The sequence below is a fragment of the Oncorhynchus clarkii genome, chromosome 9 (genome assembly GCF_045791955.1).
Source record: "Oncorhynchus clarkii lewisi isolate Uvic-CL-2024 chromosome 9, UVic_Ocla_1.0, whole genome shotgun sequence".
Taxonomy (NCBI): domain Eukaryota; kingdom Metazoa; phylum Chordata; class Actinopteri; order Salmoniformes; family Salmonidae; genus Oncorhynchus; species Oncorhynchus clarkii.
This window is the reverse complement of record NC_092155.1, coordinates 67,351,088-67,363,128: the sequence shown is the minus strand read 5'-3', so window position 1 is coordinate 67,363,128 and position 12,041 is coordinate 67,351,088. Positions and strand designations below refer to the sequence as shown.

The 12,041-nt window shown below is 39.7% G+C and overlaps 1 protein-coding gene across 1 annotated transcript in view; it reads right to left on the bottom strand.

Annotated features, from left to right (window-relative positions):
- LOC139416822 (low-density lipoprotein receptor-related protein 1-like) overlaps positions 1-12,041 on the bottom strand; it is a 217,526-nt gene that overhangs the window by 150,991 nt on the left and 54,494 nt on the right. The window contains exon 3 of the mRNA XM_071165909.1: positions 1,178-1,312. Coding sequence (XP_071022010.1) covers positions 1,178-1,312 — 135 coding nt within the window. The remainder of the gene's footprint in view (positions 1-1,177; positions 1,313-12,041) is intronic.

Here is a 12,041-nt window from a genome sequence, read left to right as displayed (position 1 = left end):
ATCTAACATTTCAGACAACAACGGTCACTTTCACTCTTATCCTTTCACACCATTACTTAAAATATGACCCTCATAAACAAAATGATACACACATAAAACAAGTGAACTTAAAAATAATATTTGAAAAAGAAAGATAGACCATATCTTTCTAAGTATGTCTATGACAGAGGACTGTTGGTGCACTTGGCAGTTCTAATGTGTACTGGTCTTTTTCAGGCCCTGTTCTGTTGTAGAACTTTTGTTTCATAAAGGAGAACTCAAAAGGTTATTTGGCATCAATATTCTTTGTAGGGGAATGCACCCGAACCAACAAACATGTCCCAATTTAACATACACCAAAACATCAAATATGAGCTGGACTAATATCAGTACAGCACACACACTCAATATCCGCTGTATGAATCCTGTATGAACACAACATTGCCTTTTGCCATGAGAGAAACGTCCAGTTAGCCTGGTTCTGTTCTATACATGCTCTCTCCCTTTGTCTCCACAGTTCCACCCAAACTGTAATCTCTTCTCTGTCCAATAAACATTGTCTTCCTCCATCAACTGCTCTAATGAGATGGCCTCCATTATCACAATGGCTCCTCTTCTCTCTCCTCTCCAAGAAAAAGTAATTCATTTATCAATCAGGCCCTAGAGAATGTGAGGCTCAGAGGCCCCTTCCACGTCTCTGGCAGGCAGAGCAGAGCATTTACCCAGACAGCCATGCCCGCCGGATAGGAGGAGAATCTCATCATCAAATCCAATCCCTAATATTAATTTGAGTCACAGAGAGGAAGACATATTGAGTCTATAGCTTCCCATAGTGGAACAAGACAAAAGAACAGAGCCACACAGAGGAGACATATTGGCTGTGTCTGATATAACTATGTCCGATTTCCTGGCCAAAAACACTGCACTATATAGAGAATAGGGTGTCATTTCAACAGCTATTGAGTCCATGGTGTCTCATTGTGGAACCAGACAAAAGAGGAGCCGAGTCACTGGCTGGCTGTAGCAGGATTAGCTGGCCCAGTGTTCTGTAGGAACTAAGAAATAGGAAGGACCCAAGAAAACAGTTGCCCGAGCTGTGCCTGTACAGATTCTATAGCTACAAAGGGGACTTGCTGATTTACTGTGTGTGTGTGTGTGTGTGTGTGTGTGTGTGTGTGTATATCTCTGTGTGTGTTACCTCTGCAGTGTGGCCCCTCATCCCAGCCATCAGTGCAGTCAGGGCTCCCATCACACAGTCTGCTCATGTGGATACACATGTCTGTCCCCAGACACTCAAACTCATTGCCCGGACACAGGGACACTCTGTGTGGACCTGCAACACAATACACACATTACAGTCAGAGATCAAATGATACCACAGAAACTAGTAACCATTGTAAAAAAAATGGTTGCTTTAATATTGCAGATAGATTGTGGTTTCCATCATTGTAATTGTCTGCATCATTTCCAATCCCCCTTATATTTTTTTGTAAATATATTTCCCTTTATTATTTTCCCCTAAATCTACCATCCCTCCCCTAATTGGAGTAAACTGATGGACAACAACACAACAGTTATATTTTGTTTGTCTATAGTCCCATCTTTCAGCTCCACTTAACCCCGCCCATCTATCTTTGAACACCATCCAGTTTTGATTTCTATTTGCCATACATTTTTCAACTGTGCGGGGATGTTTCACAAAAGTTCTGATACTTTCTATTCTCTTACATTGTACATATTGTAAAAAAAAAAAAAAACATTTTTGCTAAGAGTGTTATTATGTTATTGATTGATTAGGACTTTTTAAATCACACAGCAGTGCTATTTACAGACTTAGCTCCAGGTAAATGTTGCAATTCTTCAGCCATTCCTGAACCTGCGACCAAAAACAAGCTACATGTAGACAGTACCAAAACAAATGATCTAATGATTCTGTCTCTTCGCAACAAAATCTGCAGAGCTGGGATAGTTGTATCCCCCATATATATATATCATTCTACTGGTTGCAAGAATTTTGTATAGTAATTTAAATAGAAAAACTCATTTTGAATCCAGCGTTGTTTAGTGTATCAGTTCATAAATCATGTGCCATGGAATCAGTACGTCAAAAATCTCTTCCCAACTATCTTGCAAACTATATGGCACGGCTGTACATTTTTGGTCCTTAAATGACACCGGTATACTTTTATTTATGCAAATTTTATTTAGCCAATTATGGTCTTTAATGCAGAGCCAACAGACAAGTTCATTACCTCCTTCCACTTCCATTTTTTTGTGGTAATGCTGCAATTAGTTGGTTGTAATTTTGGGTAGAGCAGACATTTCCATCTGTGTTAGCTGCATGTATGACATATCTCCACCAGTCCTATTTACGATATAATTTACAAAGATTATACCGTTTTAAATTATTTTAATTTTTTTTTGTCATTAGTATATTTGTGTTTAACCATGATATTTTTGTAATATTTGTAGTGTCTTTTCTGATGGATTAAACGGAAATTGCAACCAACTTTCTATGGCTTGTTTGACAAATAGCGATATTTGGGAGATAATTTAATTTTCAAATAGATTGAAAGGTTGTAATCTGAATAAAGGGAAAAAAGGCCATTCTTGAACTTGGGTTGAGACATTCTTACTAATCTGCTAGAAAACCAGTTCGTATTTAAGTATACTATTTGTATGACTGAAGCCTTTAGTGAGAGTTATAATGCTTTAATATTTTATCATTTCTGCCCTCCAAATTCATATTCATTATATAAATAGGTCAGTTTAATTGTTGCTTGGTTTGCCATTCCAAATAAAATGTCATATTTTTTGCAAGGCCATAAGCAAATAGGTAAACTAGGATATGAGTAAAGAGTTAATCAGGGTGTTATTTTCCTTTCCATAGCAGGATCTTATCTATTTTTGCTAACTTTCTATTTAAATGTATTGTAGTGAAAACATTTCTTTCTTTCGGGATATGAATATGGAGTATGTCCACTTCACCAGATCATTTTATTGGTTAAACGACACGATAATGTAAAAGTAAAAAAAAATAGTGATCCAATATAGTACACTTATCAAAATTTGGTTGTAATCCAGAGAAAACATTCATCATCAGCGTACAATGACACCTTTGTTTTTAAGCCCTGGATTTCTAGGTTGTTACTGTTGGATCTGTGGCCATAATAAATGGTAATAATAAATAGATATGGCGATAGTGGACAACTTTGTTTTACTCCTCTTGACAGTTTAATACTTTCTGAGAAGTAGACATGATTTACTCTTTTACACCTGGGGTTACTATACATAACTTTAACCCACTGTAAAAGAGATTCTCCATAATTTAAATATTCCAGGCACTTGTTTATACATTCCAGTCGAACTTTATCAAAATACTTTTCAAAGTCAGCTATGAATACCAGGCCTGGGTTCCCAGATTTTTCGTTGAGTTCTATTGTTTCCAGTTCTTGTCTTATATTATCTCCAATGTATCGTCCATGTAAACAACCTGTCTGAATAGGAAGAATAATATCCAACAATACCTTTTTAATTCTATGCGCTCTGCATTTTGCTAGAATTTTTGCATCACAAGACTGAAGTGTAAGGGGCTTCCATTTTTTTATGGACTGGATCTTTATATTTACCATTTGGGTCATATTTCAGTAATAATGACACCATAACTTCTTGTTGAGTATCTGCTAATCTACCATTTACATAGGAGCGGTTAAAACATGCTAATAATGGTCCTCTGAGTATATCAATAAAGGTTTGGTATACTTCCACTGGTATGTCATCTAGCCCTGAAGTTTCCCCGTTTTAAAGGCTTTAATTGCATCAAGAATTTCCTCCTCTGTAATTTGGCCGTCACATGAGTCTTTCTGTACAGCTGTTAATTTTACATTATTTAAAAAATCCTTACAATTAACTTGGATAAGTGGAGATGGAGGAGACTGAAATGAAATGAAAAAGTACTTTGCTTCCTCTTTCTAAATATAGTTTGCTGAATCATGGGTGACTCTGTCATTTGTAACAAGTTTTAGTAAATACATTTCTGTAGCATTTCTATGATGAATATAAAAAAGATATTTGGTGCACATTCCATCCAGTCGGCTTTGTTTTTTGTAATACATTACACTGGATCTTTCTTGAATAAGATCCACCATTTCCTTTTGATTTTCCTCTAACTTATTCCGTGACTCTAACGTACTGTTTTTATTGCCATCTATTTCTACTGCTAGTCCCTCTATTTCCATTCTTTATATGACTCCTTTTGACATAAATTGCTTTTGTTTTAAAGAAGAGTATTGAATTACATTTAAAAGTGTCCCATATAATGAGGGGATCTGCAGTACCTTTATTACGTCAGAAAAAGTCAGTTATAAATGATTCTGTCCTGCTTAAAAACAAGTAGTCATCCAATAGGCTTTGATTACATTTCCAAGAGTAATGTATATGCCAATTATTTGATGGTACGACCTCATTCTGATCCCTATCAACACTTTTTAAACTTTTGGTGCCCGCGAGAATGACATAAAAAAAGTAGTCAAGACGACTAGCTTGAATGAGTCTCAGCCATGTACAATGGGGAGAACAAGTATTTGATACACTGACGATTTTGCAGGTTTTCCTACTTACAAAGCATGTAGAGGTCTGTAATTTTTATCATAGGTACACTTCAACTGTGAGAGACGGAATCTAAAACAAAAATCCAGAAAATCACATTGTATGATTTTTAAGTAATTCATTTGCATTTTATTGCATGACATAAGTATTTGATCACCTACCAACCAGTAAGAATTCTGGCTCTCACAGACCTGTTAGTTTTTCTTTAAGAATCCCTCCTGTTCTCCACTCATTACCTGTATTAACTGCACCTGTTTGAACTCGTTACCTGTATAAAAAACACCTGTCCACACATTCAATCAAAGACTCCAAACTCTCCACAATGACCAAGACCAGATAGCTGTGTAAGCACATCAGGGATAAAATGGTAGACCTGCACAAGGCTGGGATGGGCTACAGGACAATAGGCAAACAGCTTGGTGAGAAGGCAACAAATGTTGGTGCAAGTTCAAGATTACGGTCAATCACCCTCTGTCTGGGGCTCCATGCAAGATCTCACCTCGTAGGGCATCAATGATCATGAGGAAGGTGAGGGATCAGCCCAGAACTTCACGGCAGGACCTGGTCAATGACCTGAAGAGAGCTGAGACCACAGTCTCAAAGAAAACCATTAGTAACACACTACTCCCCCTGCTCAAGCCAGCGCATGTCCAGGCCCGTCTGAAGTTTGCAAATTACCATCTGGATGATCCAGAGGAGGAATGGGAGAAGGTCATGTGGTCTGATGAGACAAAAATATAGCTTTTTGGTCTAAACTCCACTCGTCGTGTTTGGAGGAAGAAGAAGGATGAGTACAACCCCAAGAACACCATCCCAACTGTGAAGCATGGAGGTGGAAACATCATTCTTTGGGGATGCTTTTCTGCAAAGGGGACAGGACGACTGCACCGTATTGAGGGGAGGATGGATGGGGCCATGTATCGCGGGATCTTGGCCAACAACCTCCTTCCCTCAGTAAGAGCATTGAAGATGGGTCGTGGCTGGGTCTTCCAGCATGACAACGATCCGAAACACACAGCCAGGGCAACTAAGGAGTGGCTCCGTAAGAAGCATCTCAAGGTCCTGGAGTGGCCTAGCCAGTCTCCAGACCTGAACCCAATAGAAAATCTTTGGAGGGAGCTGAAAGTCTGTATTGCCCAGCGACAGGCCCGAAACCTGAAGGATCTGGAGTAGGTCTGTATGGAGGAGGGGGCCAAAATCCCTGCTGCAGTGTGTGCAAACCTGGTCAAGAACTACAGGAAACATATGATCTCTGTAATTTCAAACAAATGTATCTGTACCAAATATTAAGTTCTGCTTTTCTGATGTATCAACTACTTATGTCATGCAATAAAATGCAAATGAATTACTTAAAAATCATACAATCTGATTTTCTGGATTTTTGTTTTAGATTCCGTCTCTCACAGTTGAAGTGTACGTATGATAAAAAATTACAGACCTCTACATGCTTTGTAAGTAGGAAAACCTGCAAAATCGGCAGTGTATCAAATACTTGTTCTCCCCACTGTATATACAAATCTTGCATATCTTCATTTCCACAATAAACAAATAATATCCGTAATAATGTTGGCAGTTCATATGAAGGATTGTTACCTCTAACCAGGATTGTTACCTCTAACCAGGATTGTTACCTCTAACCAGGATTGTTACCTATAACCAGGATTGTTACCTCTAACCAGGATTGGCATTACAAAAATTACATTTTTGGCAAACAAATATTGTGATTCATCCTGTATTGTCCCTAACATCATCACCCCACAGCAACAGATGTGGGATACACACACACACACACACACACACACTCAGATTTTCAACAGTTGTTCCATCCCCAGGCCCAACTCAAGAGAAGACTTGATGTGTGAATACAGTGCCTTGCGAAAGTATTCGGCCCCCTTGAACTTTGCGACCTTTTGCCACATTTCAGGCTTCAAACATAAAGATATAAAACTGTATTTTTTTGTGAAGAATCAACAACAAGTGGGACACAATCATGAAGTGGAACGACATTTATTGGATATTTCAAACTTTTTTAACAAATCAAAAACTGAAAAATTGGGCGTGCAAATTTATTCAGCCCCCTTAAGTTAATACTTTGTAGCGCCACCTTTTGCTGCGATTACAGCTGTAAGTCGCTTGGGGTATGTCTCTATCAGTTTTGCACATCGAGAGACTGACATTTTTTCCCATTCCTCCTTGCAAAACAGCTCGAGCTCAGTGAGGTTGGATGGAGAGCATTTGTGAACAGCAGTTTTCAGTTCTTTCCACAGATTCTCGATTGGATTCAGGTCTGGACTTTGACTTGGCCATTCTAACACCTGGATATGTTTATTTTTGAACCATTTCATTGTAGATTTTGCTTTATGTTTTGGATCATTGTCTTGTTGGAAGACAAATCTCCGTCCCAGTCTCAGGTCTTTTGCAAACTCCATCAGGTTTTCTTCCAGAATGGTCCTGTATTTGGCTCCATCCATCTTCCCATCAATTTTAACCATCTTCCCTGTCCCTGCTGAAGAAAAGCAGGCCCAAACCATGATGCTGCCACCACCATGTTTGACAGTGGGGATGGTGTGTTCAGCTGTGTTGCTTTTACGCCAAACATAACGTTTTGCATTGTTGCCAAAAAGTTCAATTTTGGTTTCATCTGACCAGAGCACCTTCTTCCACATGTTTGGTGTGTCTCCCAGGTGGCTTGTGGCAAACTTTAAACAACACTTTTTATGGATATCTTTAAGAAATGGCTTTCTTCTTGCCACTCTTCCATAAAGGCCAGATTTGTGCAATATACGACTGATTGTTGTCCTATGGACAGAGTCTCCCACCTCAGCTGTAGATCTCTGCAGTTCATCCAGAGTGATCATGGGCCTCTTGGCTGCATCTCTGATCAGTCTTCTCCTTGTATGAGCTGAAAGTTTAGAGGGATGGCCAGGTCTTGGTAGATTTGCAGTGGTCTGATACTCCTTCCATTTCAATATTATCGCTTGCACAGTGCTCCTTGGGATGTTTAAAGCTTGGGAAATCTTTTTGTATCCAAATCCGGCTTTAAACTTCTTCACAACAGTATCTCGGACCTGCCTGGTGTGTTCCTTGTTCTTCATGATGCTCTCTGCGCTTTTGACGGACCTCTGAGACTATCACAGTGCAGGTGCATTTATACAGAGACTTGATTACACACAGGTGGATTGTATTTATCATCATTAGTCATTTAGGTCAACATTGGATCATTCAGAGATCCTCACTGAACTTCTGGAGAGAGTTTGCTGCACTGAAAGTAAAGGGGCTGAATAATTTTGCACGCCCAATTTTTCAGTTTTTGTTAAAAAAGTTTGAAATATCCAATAAATGTCGTTCCACTTCATGATTGTGTCCCACTTGTTGTTGATTCTTCACAAAAAATACAGTTTTATATCTTTATGTTTGAAGCCTGAAATGTGGCAAAAGGTCGCAAAGTTCAAGGGGGCCGAATACTTTCGCAAGGCACTGTAAATAGCGAATGGAGGATGTTTTTCCCCATGGTTTATTTTCATGCCAGCCAGGTAGGCTATACTCCTGTTGTAAATATATGCAATGTGCTTAATATTAGGAAAGTTGTAATAAATAATAAATATCGTAGGCCCAGCCTATAGAACGCTGATGGGAGCCTCCTCTTTTATTAGAAGCCATCACTCTGTTTTCTCCTGCAATTGCATAGCCTATAGAAATGTTGCGCAACATGAGCTCACGTTGGCTATGTAGTGTCATTTCACAGCCCCTGTACCTTCACCACAAAAACGTCTGATGATAAATGTAGAGTTGACACTGAATTGAATTGACTGTCAGTTACCTTGAGGAGAAAACAGTGTGGCACCGGAAGGGATGACTGTCGTCTTATCGGCTCTTAACCAACCATGCTATTTTGTTCGTTTTTTTTCGTTGTTCGTAACTTGTTTTGTACATAATGTTGCTTCTGCAGTCTCTTATGACCGAAAAGAGCTTCTGGACATCAGAACTGCGATTACTCACCTCAGATTAGACAACAACAAAAAAAATTCAACAAGTCGGACGGGAGGGAGAAACTACAGACACCCGACCAGGCCCAGATCCCCGTCAGTCGCTGGAAAAGGAAACTGAGATTTTGCAGAAAAAGATCAGGGTGCCTTGTGAGGATCAGGTGACGAGTGGCTAATCTGCCTTTGCCTTCCGTCCTATTAGCTAATGTTCAATATTTGGAAAATAAATGGGATGAACTGAAAGCACATATATACTACCAATGGGACATTAAAACTTATTCGGGATAGGGGGCAGTATTCGGAAGTTCGGTAAACTGCCTGTTACTCAGGCCCAGAAGCTAGGATATGCATATAATTGGTAGTATTATATAGGAAACACTCTGAAGTTTATAAAACTGTTACAATAATGTCTATGAGTATAACAGAACTGATATGGCAGGCAAAAACCCGAGGAGAATCCATCTGGAATTTTTTTTTTTTTTGAGATCACCACCCATTGAAATGGCTGTCTACGGGAAAATCAAAGGAATACCTCCCAGATTGCAGTTCCTAGGGCTTCCACTAGATGTCAACAGTCTTTAGAAAGAGTTTCAGGCTTGTTTTGTGAAAAATTAGCTAGAATTTGTAGTTTTTCTAGGTGGCTCCCATTTTGACATAGTATTGTGGCGCACGTGGATGAGGGCGCGCACTTCGTTATTTATCTCCAGTAATGAACATACTATTCTCTGTCTTAAATTGTATTGTTTATTGACATATTAGGGCACCTGAGAATTGATTAGAAACATTGTTTGACTTGTTTGGACAAAGTTTATTGATAACTTTTTGGATTCCTTTGTATGCATTTTGAACCAGGGAAACAGGTGGATTACTGAATTAAGCGTGCCAACTAAACTTACTTTTTTGGGATATAAAGAAGGACTTTATTGAACAAAACTACCATTTGTTATGTAGCTGGGACCCTTGGGATTGCAAACAGAGGAAGATCTTCAAAGATAATTGATTTATTTTATCGCTATTTCTGACTTCCGTGACATCTCTGCTAGTTTGAAAAATGTTTTTAATGCTTTTGTACGCGGGGCGCTGTCCTCAGATAATCACATGGTATGCATTCGCCGTAAAGCCTTTTTGAAATCTGACAAAGCAGCTGGATTAACAAGAAGTTAAGCTTTTAAACAATGTAAGACACTTGTATTTTCATGAATGTTTAATATTATGAATTTAGTATTTAGAATTTCGCGCTCTGCAATTTCACAGGACGTTGTCGAGGTGGGGCGCTAGCTGTAATATCTTACGTTTCATGTTTCATCGAGTCTTGGCTGAACGATGACATTATGAACATACAGCTGGTGGGATATACTCTCTATCGGCAGGATAGAAAAGCAGCCTCTAGTAAGACACGGGGCGGGGGCATATGCATATATGTAAACAACAGCTGGTGCAAAATATCTAAGGAAGTCTCAAGATTTTGCTCACCTGCGGTAGAGTATCTGATGATAAGCTGAAGACCACACTATCTATTACCTAGAGTTTTCATCTGTATTTTTCGTAGCTGTCTACATATCACCACAGACCGATGCTGGCACTAAAACCCTACTCAATGAGCTGTATTACCGCCCTAAGCAAACAGGAAAACGCTCATCCAGAGGCGACGGTCCTAGTGGCCGGGGACTTTAATACAGGTAAACTTAAATCAGTTTTACCTCATTTCTATCAGCATGTTAAATGTGCAACCAGAGGGAAAATGAATTCTAGGCCACCTTTACTACACACACAGAGACGCGTGTAAGCTCTCCCTTGCCCTCCATTTGGCAAATCTGACCATAATTCTATCCTCCTGATTCCTGCTTACAAGGAAAAATTAACGCAGGAAGCACCAGTGACTCGGTCTATAAAAAAGTGGTCAGATGAAGCAGAGGCTAAACTACAGGACTGTTTTGCTGGCACAGACCGGAATATGTTCCGGGATTCTTCTGATGGCATTGAGGAGTACATCACATCAGTCACTGGCTTCATCAATAAGTGCATCGAGGACGTCGTCCCCATAGTGACAGTACGTACATACCCCAACCAGAAGCCATGGATTACAGGAAACATTCGCACTGAGCTAAAGGGTAGAGGTTCCGCTTTCAAGGAGTGGGACTCTAACCCGGAAGCTTATAAGAAATCATGCTTTGCCCTTCAACAAACCATCGAACAGGCAAAGCATCAATACAGGACTAAGATAGAATCGTACTACACCGGCTCCGACGCTCGTCGGATGTGGCAGGGCTTGCAAACTATTACAGACTACAAAGGGAAGCACAGCTGAGAGCTGCCCAGTGACACGAGCCTACCAGACGAGCTAAATAACTTTTATGCTCGCTTCGAGGCAAGTAACACTGAAACATGCATGAGAGCATCAGCTGTTCCGGACGACTGCGTGGTCACGCTCTCCACAGCCATTGTTAGTTAGACCTTTAAACAGGTCAATATTCACAAGGCCCACATGGCCAGATGGATTACCAGGACGTGTACTCCGAGCATGCGCTGACCAACTGGCAAGGGTCTTCACTGACATTTTCAACCTCTCCCTGTCTTAATCTGTAATACTAACATGTTTTAAGCAGACAACGATTGTGCCTGTGCCCAAGCACACTAAGGTAAACTGCCTAAATGACTAACAACCCGTAGCACTCACGTCTGTAGTCATGGCTCATATCAGCACGTTATCCCAAAAACCCAAGACGCACTCCAATTTGCATACCACACCAACAGATCCACAGATGATGCTATCTCTATTACACTCCACACTGCCCTTTCACACATGGACAAAATGAACCTCAGCATTAGTCTAGGTCCAAGAGGCCTCTAAACAGCTTCTACCCCCAAGCCATAAGACAGCTAATCAAATGGCTATCCAGACTATATGCACTGCCCCCCCCCCCCTACTCTGCTGCTACTCTCTGTTATTATCTATGCATAGTTACTTTAATAACTCTACCTACATGTAGATATTACCTCAATTACCAGTATTTCGCCCCACTATTGTTATTTACTGCTGCTCTTTAATTATTTGTTTTTCTTAATTATCTCATATTTTTGGGGGTATTTTCTTAAAACTGCATTGTTGGTTAAGGGCTTGTAAGTAAGCATTTCACTGAAAGGTGAACCTGTTTGTATTTGGCGCATGTGACAAGTAAAATTTGATTTGATCTGCTACATTATTAGGTCTCCAGCTGGGTTTTAGTCCAAATATACCACTGTTTTTAACCCCGACTAGAGCTGGGCAACACGGACAAAAATCCATATTGCGATAAATTGCCTGAATCGATGCACAACAGTTTTGGTTTTATTATCCTTTAAACTGCTATTACTAATTTGATGGTTGAAGCCATCAATTGTCCCATTAACAATCACCCATATGAGCAAACAAATGTATTTTCAAACTTCACATTTGATCTGTAATTTTCGGTTTATTGTCCCAGATCT